Here is a 19,788-nt window from a genome sequence, read left to right as displayed (position 1 = left end):
TAGGGTAGAATTTTTTCCCAGTACAGGGGTAGTACTCGATCGACAGTTCAAGAACGTTCAACTGGCGGATGATCGTAATATGTACGATTGTAAGATTGTGCGAAATGCTCTAACCGGTTGTTAGTTGTTGTGATTTGTGGTGGCCTAATTGAATTATTTATGTATGTTGAATGGGAAACAATTACTTAAGTTAGTTATTTCATCTATTCTTAATTCGAGTACTATAAAACAGGGTTACTCCTGATTCATTTACTACAATACATTATCTAAAGGTAGAATATTATTATTATTGAGTAAAAATTTCCTTATAAATTTAGCAATAATTCTTTGAAAATTAAATCACCGATTTAATAAAACAGTTAATTTCTTTCTGAGAAAAGGTTACATCATTTTGAATAATACTCTTTCAAACCCCTTTAGTGTTTTCTTTCTTCATTTCATTAAATTTAGTCACGTTCCACAATTTGCCTGTTAATAGACGACGTGTGCTCCGTTCAAATTACCTGCTGCTAATTGGATTATCAGTTTAACTGCTTATACAATTTTAATATTTGTAACCATTGCTAAAAAACATTTATGTTTCATTCTTCACCTCTTTGCTCAGTTTTTGCGACAATATTGCGTCACTTGCAATCTGTCACCTGCGTGCACTACCAAGTCAAGCAGAACAAGTAGTGCAAAACGGCAAGGAATGCAACTAGAATGCAACCCATGTTGCCTGGAGCAAATCTTCAAAGCGTTCCTGTTCTTTCGAGCAGCAACAACACGGTCGGATGTTGTAGAATGTAAATTAGGCATCCGCGCGCTCGGCATGGTGAAAAAGCTCTGACAAATGGGAAAATCTTACACCACTCTAAAGTGGCAGTGTCTCCAATGTTCACGAGTGTGGCGTATCTCTTATCGGTGGTACGGTTTACGCTCACCCAAACCCTGCACCTCACCCTGAGGTCGACCAAAACGGAGTGGATGGAAAACATCAAGCTAAAAGTAACTGTCTTTGATGGATTTCCTGTGGCGCATAGGAAGTGTGCTGTTTGGGGGAAGCATTCACACAAACACTCCCTTCATGCGACAAAAAACATAGATCCATAATCCGATGAACGAAGGGAAGGGAAATGGCTGAAAATGGTTCGCTCGAATGGTTAGTGAAGCCGTAGAAAGAAAGGAAAGAGCATCGCTATAACGTCGTCATCGTCGTCCCGACCCATGGGCCCATGTAGAAGAAGGGTTTGAAGAACAGTAACGGTTGGTGTGAGGGTTAAAGCCTGCCGGGGCCGAGAGTAGTACCGTAAGCTTATGCAAATTGTCAGAAGCTTGCGCGAAAGCGTTGAAAAGTCTCACGGCGGCGAAAAACGGTACGCTATGCGTAACGACCCTTTGCTATAACGGTTGGTTTGGCGCTCGCTGCGTGTTTTTTGTTTGCTTTTTTACCGAGCCGACGTCTGAAGCGAATGACCGAGAATGGTCGCAGAAAAAAAACACCAAGCTAATAAACAAATTAAATACCACCCGCTGCCGAGAGACGGTTGTAACACACGCCGCGGCCACTCGGTGAAGAGAGTTCGATTTTTCGATGCATTTGGCAACAGGAAATGCATCACACCACCGCACCCGGGTGCGCTTGATTGCAGGTGAAAACGCATAACAACTAGTGAAGCGCTTTTAGTGATTCACTGAATGGAAAAGCATAATGTGTGTGGTGTGGTTCGTTTGCTCACTCTATCTACTAAGTTAGTACCTACAATTACTATTTAAAAATAAAAATTTCAATAAACAGAACTTGATCTTTCAAAGCATAATAATGCATAATGCTCCAAAAATTGTCAGAATTAATTCTTAGCTCACTCCATGCTGTCATTTCATCTTTTTCGTGAGCTTTTAGATTTTGAAATGAAGATATTTCTGACTGCTATTTGTGTTGTATTTTGTGTACATTTTGCCGGATTTGGCTAAAAGTTTTCTATTTTTCTTTAGATGATGTTTGTTTCCGATTTCTCGTTCTTGTCTATCTACGTCACCTTTACGTTTCTTGTCTCAGCGAGACACAGAAAAGCGTGCCAGAAGCTTTGAGAAGCTTTTTTGATCTTTTATTTTAGTTAGTTTTATCTCATGTTTTGCAATCCACCCGTGACGGGAGCACTGTTCTCTGTCCCAATAAAACTTTCAGAATGAATTATTTTTAAAAAGGAAAAGTTAGATGCAGTTTTCTCTCTTTCTTTGCACCGAGAACTTTTTCTTCGCTAGGAAGTTGATTTTCGAAAGAAATTATTAGTGTATGGCCAATGCGTCTTGTGTGTTTTAGTTCATTGTGTTGCACTATCCGTTTGTTTAACCAACTCTGTCTGCATTATTTAAAGTACCCTCTTTAATTTACATTAACTTTTTTTTATTTCAATAATGCCTCCATAAACGTCCTTTAAACACGACATGATTTTCAAAACGCAATTCCGATACGGTGTCTATAATCGATTTGCATGTTTTATTCTCTCTCTCTCTCTGGTTTTGCCAACACTCTGTGAACATTTTAAGCGCTAAAAAGACAGCTTTCTGACATTTATAATACGTACGCGTCCCTTCTCACTCATTTCCGACCGCCTAAATGGTTCAATCGCGGGCCCGGTGTCTCACAGATAGCCGCTGGTTTGATCTGTGCAGAAATAGGTAATATTGCTGCCCACTGTAAAATCCCAGGGCCCCTTCCTCCTTCGGTATCGATTATTTGCCTTCCAATCGGGGGGACCCGATTCCAACGACGCCATTTCGACCAGCAGTGTATGCGTGTGCGTGTGGGGGTCTAAATTGCATCAATATTTAATTTATGTGCCTATTGACCACTGCCCGGTACGGTGGTACACAACACAACGGCCGTCGATAAATATTAAATCGAAACGACAAAACACAAGAGAAGGTTTTTCGCTTGCCTCAGCGCCGTTGTTGTAGGTTGCTGTTGCTGTGTACATCATACCGGGTGTTACGTTTGGTGGGTCAGTGGGTATTCGGATACTATTTATCCCTCCAGGAGGGATAGGGAAATAAATTCACCGCAGCGGTTTGATAAAGTTATAAAACTTTTCGAAAAATAGATAAAGACCTATGGTTATATATTATATTTCCTAGTATGTCTCATTTTATACAAATCCTAAAGAGAATTCAGAACCTCAAACATTTTGGTTGTAGTTCCCAAAACGGACAAGAAAAATGGACCGCATCGCCATGACGTGTTTTAAAAATTCAGTCACATACACGTGTCCGTCTGTCTAGCCTTAATTTGATTATTATACCATCTTCACTACTACTTCCGCCATGTGGTCGTGCTGAGTGGTGTACACTCCTTCGCCCAATCCTTTTTACTTTCTTTCTGTCTCGAAAGTCGTCGACCCTCTGCACCCTCCCAAAAGGGTCAAAGGTCACACAGTGGTTAAGTGGGGAACGACTTAAGATGCCACTGGTCCATTGCACGGTAATTCAATTTGCAAAACCCGCTTACACACGATGACGGTTAAATCGTTACCCTGACAGTAATCTTCGCGTGTACTTCCTTCTTTTTTCCGTGTTGGCGAAAATTGAGGTTCGCAAGTGACGATCGTTCTGGGGGAGAGAGCAAAGCTGTTTTCCACATGTCGGCCGTAATGGTATACCCCCAGTGAAGCACCCATTTTGGACGCGTAAATGCAACCTTACTCCCGGAAACCCTCGTCAGCAGCGTACTTTTCGACCTTGCATAGAAAGTCCGACTTTGAAAAATGTTTCACGCAAATGGTTTCACTTTCCGTCCGGTGGTAAACGACGTATGCAATCGCTGCATCCTTCTAATCACCTACGGAACGGGCCCCCAATTATGCAAAAACCATTATTTCACTTTTAGCCACACATATCCCGGTACCGTCCAATTGGTCGACCTTTACACGATTGCCCGGAGCATCCTACAGCATTTTTTTCTGTTTTGCAATTTAACCCTCCAAGCTTTCCCGAAATGAAAGAGCGGAAGTGTGTGTGGAACAACATATCTGCCAAACGAGAGACGTGGCAAGTTTTGTCCGCTTGCACAGCTCCATTATGTTCGGGTGGTTTAAAGAGGGCTAATGAAACGTCTCGATCGCGAGTAGACAAGAAAAAAAACCGAAACACTCTCTGCACTTCCCACCGTAGTATGCAAAGAAGAAGTAGAAAAAAAACCCATTAACGGGGGCGTCCCCGTTTTTGCCATCACTTTTGCTTTTACACGCCAGTTGTCTAATCTTTTGACCGTTGGAGGAACAATTTTCCAACCTCCCGCGCCCGGCGGGTGCAGGGCGCCGGGAAGGTGAAAGATGTAAATGGAAAAAAAGATGAAAGTTACTTCCCTAGCATAAATGATCGTGGTGGCGGTGTGGAGCAAGTGTGGACATCAGCTCAAATTATCGTCTCGTGAGATGTAACGCTTACAAGCGCTATGACCGGTGGACGCACTTTTTCTTCCGAACTGTTCAATAACAAATCGTAGTAATTAACGGAGAAAATGAAATGCCTGACAAACCAATCAGTAAGACAGCTCATGGAAATTAGTATTGCCAGAAAGAAAGATCTCAAAAGACACTGCAAAACACGCCGAGAAATTCGAGATTCGATGTTAATTTTATGATAAAACAGCTACAAAGTTGTGCTCATGTTAGTAGGAAGTAGTTTTGATGCATTAAATCGCTGTTCAAGTTCAAGAATTCCAAGCGAATCCATATTATTCGCCAACAAACCTCCGTCCCACACACACACGATCTCCGATACGCTTTGTTTGTTGCTACGTAATCGATTCTATTCTATGCCATCGTGTCAAAATTCCATAGACCACCCTCACAATGCGCGAACAAATAGTTCAATCAATAGACGAAACCTACGCTCATTCGCATCCGTTCACCTGCCACCATTCAGGTCCAAAGCAAAATCCTTTTATGTCACAACAGCAAGCCACAAGCCTTCCCTATCCCTTTTCCGTCCTAACAGCATATTCAATCAGCGTTTTTTGTGGTGGAACAAAAAGAAATAACGAATGTGATTTTAATTCATCGCGGAGTATCATTTAACATGACGATAGATCTTGCAGCCAGCCAAAACCGAGATCCGACCACCGTAAATCTTGCCCGACAAATGAAATTAAAAAGGTGACACATATTTCATCCCCAACCCAACCGCCCCCCCGTTCGATTCGTGTTCCGGGCAGGAGAAGAACTTCTTCAACGGCGGCACACGTGGGTTGGGTGTTGGGATGATTCTTCGGCACGAACACGGTGCGCAATGAAGCACCATTCATCATATGGTGATCGTGTGCATGTGTTTAATCGTTCAATTGCACCTTGTGGTGTAACACACGCGTGTTCGAAGGTGGGTTCGAGATTGGAAATGATTTATTGTAATGCCGCAAGAAGGAAGTTCCCCCGACCAGCCAACGGAGGTGAAGTTCAGTGTCGAAAGTGATCTCTTCCAAGTCAGAAGCGGGGTGGTATATTTGGCGGAAGTTTGCACATTTTAACAGGAAGCAAACTAACGAAGGTGCGTACACATATACGCAGCTGTGAAGCGAAAGTAAAACGACGCGGTGGAACGGGTTTATTGCTCATCTTCTCATTATATCGGCATGTGGAATCGGGCTTCCGTTTTGCGCTGATTTATATTTGTACTGTTTCTCGGTTTTAATCAATTTTTTACTTCTTTTTTTTTTGCTGTACCGGTTGTACAGGAATGGAAGGTTAACGAAGCGATGCAACATCACGATTGCAGTTGCATATTTAAATGCGCGTGCACCATCTGTGCATGCGCGTTGCGTCGTTGCTTCCGGTGAACGGGGGTTGCATTTTGGGTGGGAAAATGGCGCTGCTACCAGCGATAACTGGCAACAGTGGCATTGGCCATGAAATCAAAAATAAATCTAGCTTTTAATCCGATCCTCATTTACTGTTTAATTTAATTCACTCTATTAGAACGTTCCTCGACGGTACGGTTTAAGAATTTTTTCATGTAATTCTTATTTCTTTGATTTAATTTTATTTCAATATCTCTACTCGTGTTATTGTATGTTCAAGCCGTTGTGTCTTTGACTTTCAGCAAGCATGACGATAGCTTTGACAATTCCTGGCATCTCCAAAACCCTCGTTTTACTCTCGACTGGTAATGGTGAAGTGCATTGCATACTTTGAGGCGTTTTTACCCAATACATAGAAGCACCCACATCAGCCAGACCACCTTGTCTAATTAGATAGAGATTAACAAAAATGCCAATGCAATGTCGTAACAATTTGCCATTGTGCTTCGCTTGGACATCCACCCGAAAGGAGCATATAGGTCAGGGATTGCTTCTCGGATTACTTGAACGTTAAGTAATTTTCACAAAAAAAAAACCAGCTCATGTACAATTTTGGACAGCTTAACCGTTACAGCTTTCTGGGCATTAGCAAATGAGTTTGATTGCTTTCCAGCTAATCCTCTTACACTCACAAGTACCTCCGGGTGTCAATTTCAGCCTAAACTCCCTTTCGCTGCGAGAGGGTCAATGTTAATAAATAAATTCACCTTACGCGTGGCGGTGTGTTGCTCGAATTGGCAATTCAGTGTTCAACAACCTCGTAAAACATTAAACCATGCTATCGGGCGTAAGTAATGAAGTAGCAGTACCGACGTACTTACACTCGCGGTGGCAGGATGCGTGAAGGAAATCTTAGCTGGTGCGCTGGCCATAAACTTCACTCTTCATCCAATCACACCCTCCCCTCCCCCCCCACAGAGCCACCCGAACGTCAATCCAATAAACATCGGGCTGGAATTCGAAATGTGGGTGGAAAATTCTACCGAAGGTTGGCATCGTTGCTGCGACCTCTAGCTGTAGTTGGATCGTTTCTTGCCCAGATACGCAACGCAGTTTGCATGCGACGGTGTCGTGGGTAAAGTGTCGCGAATAATTAATTCACGCTTTATGACACAATTCACCGGCTCCGGTGGTGGAGAGCGAACCATGCAGGAGGAAGTTGCCCGTTCTGTTATGGCCCGTTAAGGCTATAAGAGTAAAGATCTGTTCGCATCACTGCGAGACGCGGGCTTGATTCTTGTTGGCGTGTGTCATGGGCCATCGGAAAGATTGCTCTTTGTTCGAGCAAAACTGCAACCAACTGCAACTGCATCCAAAGATGGAGGAACCCGTACAAGTTGATGTTTAGTACACGACGGCGTTGGGGGTTTTAGTAGCTGGCTACTGCTTGGCTAAACGATCAGTCATTCCATCCCTTTTCTTCGCCCGGAATTGGCGCTCTGTCGGCAAAGAGTGAAACTATCAGACCGCAAGGGTAGGTTCGACGTATAAGCTACGACACGCGTGCCGGCGGGAGCATGAACGGAACCGCATATCGTCCGGATGTATCGGATTACATACCCGAGGCCCGTTCGGACATCGGAAGAAACTAAACCTAGACGTGCTGTGGACGTGGCTCATCGATCAGCGCTCTTCATTTACTGGCCTAGTATTAGCGGCGCGCAGTCAGCTTACATGCAACGCGCACTGGCCCTGGGCAAGAAGAGTTCCCGGGGTGGAGAAAACGTGTCGTCCGTCTCGATCGATCGATCGTCCAAGATGATTACGGGTGCCCCATTGAAAGTTTAGCGTTAGTAGTGGCCAACAAGCTCGGATCTCGTTGCGCATTAACTGCTATCGTTCCGTGGCAACATTTCGCGATGCTAGCTGACCCACTTCCGAGATGCAATAAATACGATGCTTTCACAAGAACTTCACCAACCCGCGCTCCGGACGGCGGTAACGGAGTGACGGCGCAATGAAGATGTACAATCAGTCACCGCCTAATCCTTGTCTAAACAAAATGGAAAATAAACATGTTGCGGTAACGAAAACATCGCCTTTTTCTTCCTACGTCTCCGTTGTCTCTCCGGCCCGCAGCATTTACTCGCGTTCTGCATGAATGTGTCACAATTTTCGTTGATGTGTAAAGAGTGTGCTGGCAGATGTTTTTCCCTCAGCGTACCCTGTCAGCAACAATGTTAGCTCTCTTCTTACTGCAGTGAGTTAACCTTGAAATGTGTGTACATGGCTGGTAGATGACATAAAATGAACAAGGAAAATGGTTCGCCGGCACATGATTTCCACCGTGAAAAGCTCCAACTACACTCAACGTGTGCGGTACCGTCAAGAGTTACTTGGGACATCTTGGTTGCCTTCTATTGGTATATTTTCTTTTCGCTTACAACGTGACGACATGTGGGATTTAAGGAAAGCCTTATGCCGTGTCTTTCCAGAATTCGCAATATTAATTCAATTTGCTTTTCAATTCTACAATTTTCATCTCTTTAAAACGAATGCAACATAATGCTAAAAGCACCTTCAAGTATTTCAACTTTTGCCAATTTACTATGCATTTTCTTTGCCAAAAACAAATGGTAAACTTCTCTCTCACTCTCCCACCGGACAATAATGGGCACTCGTGCGTGAAAGCAAAATTTTATTCACCACAGCGTGAACGACTGTGCTGTTTGTTTTTGGTAATGCCCAGTAAAAACAGCTACGAAAGTGTAGGAAACCTTTTTCCCCAAATTCATGCTTCCTCTGGTTTCGGGTGTTTTATGTTTGAAGCAGTTTGTGGGAGGCCAAATCTTACTAATTGTACACTCCATATCCCCCCAAAGTTGCCGGTTTCAATGCTACCCTGAATGGTTAAAGTCTGTAATCACCACCGGTAGAAAGGAATGTTTTATTTCCCCCCAAAAAGCAAATGGTTTTGAGAGAGCAGACAAAAAATAAATACACACAGGTGGGAACATAAACCATTTCGTTCTGCATTGTGAAATGTTGCTCGGTTCGGTTAGGGGTTGAGAAAAAAAAAGCAATAATTTGCCAATGTGCAACGAAAAGAACCAAAACTCTCATCAGCTTTGTCTTGGACAGCATTCGCACAAATTAGCTAGATGTCACCGAACCGAATCGAGGGACGAAACCAATAAAAGCGTTAAATCATGTAACTTCAATCGTTTTGCCTTATTAACGGCACGAGATTGAGGGATGGAAGGTTATTGAACTGAATATTATTTGCTTTGTCCATCGTCTAATTGACACATGGAACATAATCACTCATGAATCAAAGTTCATTTTGTAGATATTTTTTTTTAATTGCAAACCTTAGCAACCCAAGCACTGCCTACCTTGATTCCTTTTGCTACCTTGGGTATATAAAAACCAAGGTCTCTGTAGGATTAGAGGTCGAGTAATAGCCAAGATAGAGGTTCGCCATTTTGGATTTCATTTGACGTTTGGTCGCCCGTGTAAGCTTCCTTGCGTCTAGCCTACTTATTTACTATATCGCGAAGTTTCACAATTAGCTTGGTCGTTAAAGTTTTCCTTCGTTTTGTATGCTTTTAGTTAAAACAGCAAACTGTTGATGGTTTTTTGAAGTGGTGTGTGGTCATCACCTATTAGTGTTCTGATACCAAGGGTTGATCACACGGTACCGGACTTTCACGTCGTACTGTGAACCGGTAGATATGATGAGCCTCATCCCCTTCCTCATATGTGAAAAGCCTCACCGATTCTCTGCCTTCTCACCTGCCTTGAACACCAATAATTCCTAACACCAATCGCCAATAAGATCTGCAGATCTTATTCCGGACTAAAATCGAAAAACAGCGACACAAATTTCCAACCAAATCTAAAACAATAAAAATCTTGTTACTATGACCGCCACGTTCAATCAACACAACTACACACAAAACATTTGAATGGAAAAGGGCGTCCAAACGTCAAATCACGTGTAACGAACTTTTGGCTACTTGTCAAATTGCTCCATATTACTCTACCTCGTTCCTACACAGACCTTGATAAGAACTTTAAAGGAATATGACAGTAGAAAATAAGGATAAGCTGATCTTCAACGGACGAAATAGAAGTGCTTTGTGCTTCGATGCGAAATAAAAAGTGATTTAAAAATTATTTTTTGTTTGTTGTGATTTTTTTGATAACCCAATACAAATAAGTGTATAAAAAAAATCTATTTGTTATTCATATCATACCCTTTTTCCCGAAAAAAATGTTTATCAGCACAATTAACTTTGTTTATCATAAAGTACCTACTTTAAATTGCGTTGTCAGAAACTTTTGACTCGCGAATTACTTGGCACTGTAGACCCATTTTTCCCATGACCTTTTGTCGATGGCTTGCGAATCGGGAGACAGCTTAAGGCTTTAGCATGAAGCTACAGTACGACCCGCCCATCATGAGAAGCGTGCCATGATGACGTGACGCACCTTCGGCTTTGCCTCGAAATAATGCCTCCCATTTAACTCACCGTAAGTGTAAAACCCACCTATGGTGTGTACCTTTTGAATAATGCCTACCACCAAGGGCGAAGGAAGCGATAGACGACATTTCGTGCCAAACCTCTGCTAGACGGTATTGAAAGCTACGATTACTAAATTATGCACATGTCAAGACTAAACTGCAATAATACCTTCAACTGCGTCATTACTTCTTCCAACAAATTTGACATACAATACAGCAATGTGCTTTTGTATGTTGCTTATATCGTAAGCTTTTTTTTTATTCACAATGTAAATTTTTCTCTCCAATTCCCTTTTTTAAGCAACCAACACCATTCATCCTGCAAACAGGCTAAGGTTAAGTTCACTACCAACAAAATATATTCGCTTCCCCTTTCTATTCGCCACTCCAAATTTTTTTTATGTTACAACATGAAATACTTTCTACGTCCGACAACGGTGCACCGTGCACGGCAGAAAAAGCTCCTGCGGAAAAACTCTTGTTCGAACTTTTACTAGGCTACGGCTCCGTACACGGGCTTGCCACCGGGAAGCCCTTCTATGTGGGGCGGCCAGTTATGGGCTGACTTCGCGTGTTTTGTGTGCGAACGCTTATCGGGTAGGATGTTGGAGAATACAAAGGGAGAGAATTTTCAATTTCGCTTTTTTGCCACTTTTCAGCAAGCCTCAGGCGATCATGGCAGCATTCGACGTGCAAGACGTGCTATTTCTAAGCCTTACAGTGGGTGGCGTAATTGTGAGGTGTAGGAAAAATATTATTTTAATTTCGCAGGGTATTTCGGTGGTAAAAACTAACATCGAAATAAATAAAACAATATTTCATGTTTATAAGAAACTTTAAATTAAACGTTCAATACATGCAGAACCACGTAATAACCCGGGTAATTTCTACCATTCACAACCAATTCCACACTCACACACACACACAAACACCCACAACACCTTACGCAATGCAACCGTTTTCACAGCATTAACGCTACTACGACGACCGGTGCGGCTGCAATGGCTGTTGCCGTGCACCGCACATTCGTTGTGCACGCCTCATTTCCAATCAAATGAATGCCGCCAACGAATAATAAATGGCAGCAATCATTGGCAGCCGTTAATTTTGAGGCTATTTGCACCTTTTCTCCTTTCTCTGGTCGGCGATGCTCATTTGGCAACATAACATCGCTAAAGAGCCACCATTGCTGCTGCTGCACCCGCACAAAACAATACGTCATTTTGTCATTGACCTCGGGGCAATTAGGCGAAGCCACAAATGGCGGCGACCTTCTAAAATGGAAGCAGACAAGAAGGGCTTAAAAATGTATCGAAAATTTCCTCCAGCGCTCGATTCGAACGTTAGAGACGTGGCCGGTCGGTTTGTTGTTTGCATTGCCTTAGTACAATGGTGTGAGCGTCTTATCATGTCCAAAGGGGCAAGATAACTTATCCATCTGCAGACCAAGGGCAGTTTAGATAGCGGGTTGTGGTAGCTTTTTTACGATCGCGGGTGACGCACGTGCCCGAAGTTATTTTTTTCCCCAAAACTAGCAGGCAGTACTTTGAAGAACGAAGTATTCATGTAACCTCTTTTCTTCTATTTCTATTTGCAGATAAAGCTGAAGAAAATCTTAGGCTTGACAGTATGCAGCAGTGCCGGACTCGATGTATCCTCCACAACCGGCGTCCTTGCCTATCCAGCAGGGTAAGTAATTTTGAGGAAGCATGATGTCCATGCATACTTCAAATAAGAAACGTCTTTGAAGCTATCGTGAGTGGGTCGAAATGAACGTACCAAGTTAATTCCTGAATGTCCATCACTACAAATATCGGTATTGCTGCAACCAATATCGTTAAACAGTGCATTGCATAAAGTCTATTAAAAAGGCGATGAAGAAGCCTTCTACAAACACTTCGATTCATTGTATCCACCCAGCAGTGGATCGCGATGGTCTCTAGGTTTCTACCGTCTTGTACCTCTCCGGCCAATCTAAATCGCCAACTCCAACGGCGCCAACTGTGTGCTTCGAAAACCATTCGGGCCGGTTTACAAACACCGTAACCTTAATTTGGTGGATCGGCGCATCGGAAAGCGGAACCGGCCAGCCGGTTTTGGAATCGGATACCACAACGATCCAATGGAGCTACGCCACAGCTCGGACTCGGTTGTGTGTGGCAAAAGCAAGAAGCTAAAAGTACCTAAAGGAAACAGTACACTCTTAACCATAGCGAAGAGGTGACTTCATCACCAAGTAAACACCCCGAAACACGTCCTCTGTTTTAGGAGCTTCTGCAATGAAATTTCGACTGCGGTTTCTCCATCCGCTGCAGGATTATTATTCGATTTAAAAGAAACAAACACAAAATCATCACCTTAAACCCACAACACAACGGAAGGAGTTTTATCCACAAATTTGTTTTCAATTTGTACCGGATTAGTATGGTGTGCCGTCCCCCGGTATGGTTATCGATTCCGGAACAAACACAGCAAAAACATGTATTTGCAAACACCACTACTAGTAGCGCTGTGGTGCGCGCTTCTTTCACTGCCAAGGCTGTGCGCTGCGTGAGCGGTGCCGCCGGGTATGCTGAAGCATATCGAAACCAAATTGCACCTAATTAAGCCACATTAGCTACGCCCGGCGCGCACAACGTACGGCAGAGCCTACGGCTGGATTTCCGAAATCGAGAAGATCAATTTAAAGTATTACCATCTTCCGCGGCGAACCCTTTCACTGCGGATCGAATGATCATGATCGTTTTTGAAACAAAAACTTTCCTCTGTATTCGTTGATTATTTGCCAAACGGGAATACCGAACGAAAACCGGGCCGAATGGTTTTGAATGTGGAGTTTCTCTAAACGCCCTCCGGCCTATACTTTAATGTGGTCATCTTCAATGGCATTAGCAGACTTGTAATTAAGTTAATTTGTCTCACTCAAGCAACTGTGCTGTGTGTGGCTGCATTCAAATATTTGTTTAAAGATATTCAATTCGCTAAGCTTCGTTAGTCATTCGGGGCTAACAAAGCACATTACTACACCAACACGGGACGCATTGGATCGAAGACGTTAATTCCTCGTAACGGATACTTAAGATGTGTACATTAACAACCCACTCACTGGAGATTTTCTTGATAAACAGTTTCTCTGTGTGTGTTTTCATTCACAAACATTTTACTTCCTCGCCATAAAATGTAAACTACGTCGTCAAAGATTGACAGTCGATTGGGGTGGACTTTCGAACGAATTTCGAAGATACTTATCGAACGAAACCGGAACGCGTTTTTTTTTTAGTAGTAGAGGCGGCACACACAATCAATTCGACCACCGTTTCTGCCTGTCCGCCGGTACTCCGGGAAACTTTTGGGGACCTCCGAAAATTAATAAACAGACAAATGTGGCAATGGTGCGTAGGCAAACGTATTTGCATCTGAAGTATGGCCAATGGGGCTGTTGTTGTGGTTGTGCACCCGTCGACCGTGGAGTTGCAAACCATCACCGCCTTAGATAAGAAGTCATCAGTTCGTCATGGTCTCCTTGCGTTTGCAGACGGTGGGGAGGGAGGGAAGGGGTTGGAGGTGTTGGCACAACACAAATACCCACCAGAGGACAAACAACCTCGCTAATGCTTAAACACAATGTACGATGAGCTGAAGATTAAGCGATGATAGCCTAACAGGCAAGAGGGCATTCCATTTTTTTTTGTGGAGGTGATGACAAGCAAACATACTTTAGAAATTTTTTAGAAAAAAAGGAGTAGAAAAAACAAATCACCCTGATGGGAAGTTTTATTTCGTTTACCCCTGAGTCAGATAGATGGATCCAGTAGTGACCGAACATCATGCACCTACGCACGTTATATGCGTGACCTTCTTTGCTTTTGCATGTCATAAGTTCATTGTGATGGAGTTTTCTATTCTTCGTGTGTTTCAATCGAGATGCACATAACACGCGTTTCCTTCCACGCTATCTAAATTTCGGCATGCTGTACGAAATTCCACTGTGCGCCAAACGGCGAGAGAGAGACGATCGACAGCTGATCACCGCTCAGAGTGTGTTTCGTAAGCGACCCTTAAAAGGCAGCATGCTAACTAGGAGGTAGCCGCCATTGCCACTACGAAAGCACCCAGCCATTGATGTTTAAGCTTCTTTTGCGTGTTGTTTGTTTAACGATCGATGGTGGTGGGGCGCATTGTGCATTGTGCTTGATATTAAATATCGCGCCACCGACAGCTTCTTACCAAAATCAATAGTAAAACGTTTGCTCTCCCACCTGTAAATAGTGGAGGATGTGTTAATGTTGGTTAACGAATGCTTGGCAATCTCATTGAATGATAGTTCCATTATGCTTATATGCATAAACTACCTCCGAACTCGTAAGATCATGCGCTGGAAATTTCAAAGTAAACATAACGATATGATGTTGAAGCGAACCACCGACGTCTAGTGGAGATATTTCGTAATAACTCCATTAAAGTTCCCCTTCGAGATTACAGTTCTTCATATGGATCTTTTTGACAATATAGCTTTAGCAGATTCGGACTTTCATTGACTGTATTTCTGAGGGTTCCACCACCACCGATTCCAATACAAATTGTGATAAATTACTAAAGAGTTTGTATTCCTCTTTCTCTTCCATCTCCTACAGATGTACGGTAGTGTTGTTCAACTCGAAAAAGCTATCCCAGAACTTCCTGCTCAACACAGCGAAGAAGGCCATCACGGCCGTCGCATACTCAGAATGCGGTCGGTATCTGGCAACGGGCGAATGTGGCCACAATCCCTCGATCAAGGTGTGGGAGCTGGACGCATCCGGTGGCAGCGGGGGCGGTGGTGCGATCGAGAACGGTGCCGCCGGTAGCATCGTGGCCGAGTTCTCCGGCCACAAGTACGCCGTCAGCTGTGTGGCCTTCTCGCCCACGGGCAAGTACCTGGTGTCGGTTGGCTCGCAGCACGACAACATCGTGAACGTGTTCGACTGGAAGGCAAATCTGAAGATCGCCTCGAACAAAGTGACGGCCAAGGTGGTGGCGGTCAGCTTCAGCGAGGATGGCAACTACTTCGTCACGGTGGGCAACCGGCATGTGAAGTACTGGTATCTGGAGGGTAGCCGCAAGTATAAGGAACCGATCCCGCTGATGGGACGAAGTGCCATCCTGGGAGAGCTGCGCAACAACGACTTCTGTGCGGTGGCGTGCGGCAAAGGCGAGATGGCGGAGAGTACGTACGCAATCACGCGGAACGGGCATCTGGTCGAGTTCAATGCGCGTCGCTTGCTGGACAAGTGGGTGATGTGTCGCACCAATGCGGCCAACTGTATGGTTGCCAGTACAAAGTACATTCTCGTCGGTTGTGCCGAAGCCATCGTGAGGTAACTATTATTGACGAGCAGCAATCCGGACGGACTAATAAAACACTGTTTTCTTTTCCCCTTTCCGCAGGGTATTTAATGCTGAAACGCTAGAGTACATTACCACCCTGCCGAGGACGCATTTCCTCGGCGTGGACGTAGCGCAAGGCGTACACATCAACCACATGATGGCGGTACCACAGAACGCAAAGTATCCCGACACCATAGCCATCGTGTACGACGAAGCGCGCTCGAAGGTGACGTGCGTGTACAACGACCATAGTCTGTACATTTGGGACCTGCGGGACATCAGGCGGGTGGGCAAGAGCCAATCCTTCCTGTACCATTCCGCCTGCATCTGGGGCGTCGAAACAGTGCCATTCAGCTATCAGCAGCTCAAGCACAATGCCAACGGTGGCGATACGCTACCGTCGGACTGCTTCATGACCTGCTCGTCGGACGACACGATACGCGTGTGGGACGTGGACAGCTGCGAAACGAACGAGGTGTACCGGAAGAACATCTACAGCAAGGAGCTGCTCAAGGTGCTGTACATCGACGACGAGCTGAATTTCATAAAGGATACGGACAATCCGATCCACAACACGGAGAAAAACTCAAGCTACGATGGCCGCAACGGGGTGCGCTGCATCAAAATCAACCCGGAAAGTCGGCAGCTGGCGACGGGCGATCGGAGCGGCAACATTCGAATCTACAATCTCAGTAACCTTAAGCTCATCACGACGATCGAGGCGCACGATTCGGAGGTTTTGTGTCTGGAGTACACGAATGATAAAATCGAGCGACGATTGCTGGCCAGTGCGAGCCGTGATCGATTGATTCACATTTTCGATTGTGAGGCAAACTATCGGATACTGCAGACGCTGGACGATCACTCGAGCAGTATCACGTCGGTGCGATTTATCGGTGCCGGCAAGCAGTTTCAAATGGTGTCCTGCGGTGCAGACAAATCCATCATATTCCGCCATTTTCAGAACAATGTGTTTCTGCGCGGAAACAACTGCTCTGGCAAAAATACGCTGTACGACATGGAGGTGGACAGCAACAGTAAGCACATCCTTACGGCGTGCCAGGACAGGAATATTCGCGTTTACAGCACACAGAACGCAAAGCACACGAAGACATTCAAGGGATCCCATTCGGACGAGGGCAGTTTGATTAAGGTCAGTCTTGATCTGAGTGGAATCTACATTGCGACGTCATGCACGGACAAAACGCTCAGTGTGTACGACTACTACTCGAACGAATGCATGGCACGAATGTACGGTCACAGTGAGCTCGTTACCGGGCTAAAGTTCACCAACGACTGCAAATATCTTATATCGGCTAGTGGGGACGGGTGTGTGTTCATCTGGCAAGTACCACACGACATGATCGTTACGATGCAAGCGCGCCTGTCACAGCAAGCGCTTCGATCGGGCATCCAGCCTATTCCACGCGCGCTTCAACCAACGAACCCCTTCACCGATGCCATTCTGAACCACCCGCAACCGACGCCGGTGCCGAACAATGCTGCTATAAGCGTGTCAGAGTTCGGATCACCACCCAACAGTGCTTTTCTGGTCGATGATGCTCCAGTCACACCCGGCTATCGGTTTTCTGACGTGGGTCAGCTACCACAGTGGGCCAAAAGGAAACCATCCGAAGATTTGCAGTCAAATTCGCCTGTACTCGGCAGCAGTCCTAGCCAGAGTGGTAGCAATTTCGGTGGCCTAGCACCGAAACCGAGAGGACGCTGGGGTCAGAAGGGTGTCGGTGGACAGCTGGAGGATCCATTCGATCTTAGAAATATCGTCGAAAGTAGTCCGTTGGGCACAACGTTTACCGCGGAACAGCGACAACCGACAACGCCAACGCCTCCCCAGCCGGTCTCTGGTCATCCTACGCATCCACCGGCAACTAACACACCCACTTCCGGGTATAATAGCAGCGGCTCAAAGGATGTCTACAGCAACGCCTACCTCAGTGAAGACAGTTCAATCGACAGCGGACGAGAGAACCGACGGCCGGATCTGAGCTCCTTCCTGCACAAGAAGATCACCGAAACGAAGGCACTGAACAGTTTGAACTCGGAATCGAACACCGAACACGACGGTGACGTGGAGGATATATCGGACGGTGAGCGAACGAGCTCGGACCATGGCATGGTGTATTATCCATCCGCTGCACCATCCACTCCAACGTATGTACTGTTAACCGGCGTTGCTTTTTCACGTACAGCATTTGGCTAACTTTTTTCTTATCAATTACAGTGATTTCAAGATCAATGATGTCGACACAAACGAGCTGCGCAAATCAATCCGTCGACAGAAGCTGGAAAAGCAAGGCCTTAGTCTAGCCACCCAATTTCAGAGTGCTGCGTCAGGTACCGGTACGGGAACGTCCGACGACGAAGATGAAGGTTCTACCCCAAGCGGTGATAATGCGGATCGATCGCTTGCCTCAACGCTGGGAGGAAGTTCGGAAAGTATTCCTCAACAGGCATCGTCCACCTTTCTGCAAGCTGTCCTCGATGGACCGGGTAGTTTATCCGATCGGGAACGTTGTAAGTAATACCGAGATAGCCGTTTAAATAGAGCGTGTTTTAATAGGGAGCATTTCTTACATTCCACAGCACAAGCGCGGAAAAGCATGAGCGCCAAGCACAACAACGATGCAAAGATTACGACCAGCATATCGAAATCCTTTGCCAACAACAAAAAGGAGGAGTTGATGAAGGTGATCAACGAGGCAAAGGCAAAGCTGGAGAATGTGAGTATGAAGTGTTTCCCGAACAACACCCGAACTGGTCTAAAAGTGTCTTCCAGCACTCACTCGATAGGAGTACTTTAAATGATTTAGTATCCTATGTCCAGGGTTTTGTGTACTCCCTTTCGCAAACGCATGGGCTAGACATGTGTTAAAAATTAATTATTTTCCTTTTTGTGTTATTGATTTTTCCCTTTTTTTTCTTCTGTTCTTTTTTATTTGTGTGTGTGTGGGCTGATTTCCTCATATTAAAATTATTTATGCATTTGTGTGTTTTTGCGTGCCTCCTGCTGCAATACGATACCATCCTTCCCTGCTCATAAATAACTCCATTTGGTTAAACAACATGTACTTTCTAGGGGATAATGTTTCATAATAAGCGTCCATTAAATTATGCTCAATTAAAGGTGAGATAAGTGTGTTTCCTGTTTGTCCGTCTACCCTTTAAACTTTGTTCACTGCATAACTGCACACAAGAGAATTGCTTGTAGGAGTTAATGTGTGACCCAGTGCAAGGTTTTCCAACCACTTTGCATAATTTTAACATCATACGAAAAGCACTACAAAGCTTTTAATATTATAATTGTTGTCCTTTAATTTTAAATCAAACTACTAAACTTATTTTGTCATGGAGACCTTCACTAAACGCTCTAACCGTTTCAAAATAATGCTCTTACTGCTTCCAATAACAACAGGAAGGTTAAGCTTAATGATTTCTTCTTTAAAATGCTTTCAAAAACCTCATTATGCAAATATGTTCATTCTATTGCAACTTGAATGGTCTACAAAACTGTTGCCCTCGGTGGGGAATGTTCCTGTCCATCCAGAAGGCTATCAAAATGTCATCAATCAAATGAAACACTGTGCTGCTCCATTCTTCGCATGTTGCAATCCATTGTGCAAGCTCGTTTCATGCCGCTTTCGATCGGTAATTAATCCATTCCAGTGAGTTGCAGTGGGCAAATGTTCCGCCCACCCGTGGTTGCTTTTTTATGCGATAGTTTATTGCTGGCAATGAACACTGGGGGTTGGACACTAAATACGGATTCGAATGGGTACCAAATAACCAAAAAATAATGATTTACGATGCAAACAAGACTGACTCTGTATCTCAATTAAAAGGCGACGTTTTATAGCGAATGAATGCACTCTTTGAGAACCTAGATTGTTGCTCTCGAACTCAATGAGTAGCAGACATTGCGAATGGAACATAAATTACGGATAACTTGTAACTATCCCGCTTCCCTTACAAATCTCATTCACTTGTAATGCTCATCTGTAATAGGGTTAATTCTTCTTTGAATACAAAGAATTAAACAAATAGCCACAAATTTAACACTAATGTTTTCCTAATTTCCACTGTACAAACAAATCGCTAATCG

General features: G+C 44.4%; 1 protein-coding gene across 1 annotated transcript in view; it reads left to right on the top strand.

Annotated features, from left to right (window-relative positions):
* Positions 1-19,788, top strand: part of LOC128305406 (uncharacterized) — a 63,173-nt gene that overhangs the window by 34,160 nt on the left and 9,225 nt on the right. Inside the window, exons 2-7 of the mRNA XM_053042839.1 lie at positions 11,899-11,990; positions 14,936-15,658; positions 15,729-17,840; positions 17,911-18,203; positions 18,273-18,409; positions 18,766-18,813. Coding sequence (XP_052898799.1) covers positions 11,899-11,990; positions 14,936-15,658; positions 15,729-17,840; positions 17,911-18,203; positions 18,273-18,409; positions 18,766-18,813 — 3,405 coding nt within the window. The remainder of the gene's footprint in view (positions 1-11,898; positions 11,991-14,935; positions 15,659-15,728; positions 17,841-17,910; positions 18,204-18,272; positions 18,410-18,765; positions 18,814-19,788) is intronic.

This window comes from Anopheles moucheti, chromosome 3 (genome assembly GCF_943734755.1).
Source record: "Anopheles moucheti chromosome 3, idAnoMoucSN_F20_07, whole genome shotgun sequence".
In the NCBI taxonomy this organism is placed as follows: domain Eukaryota; kingdom Metazoa; phylum Arthropoda; class Insecta; order Diptera; family Culicidae; genus Anopheles; species Anopheles moucheti.
The sequence above is the reverse complement of the archived record's forward strand: the minus strand, read 5'-3'. Positions and strand labels throughout refer to the sequence as shown.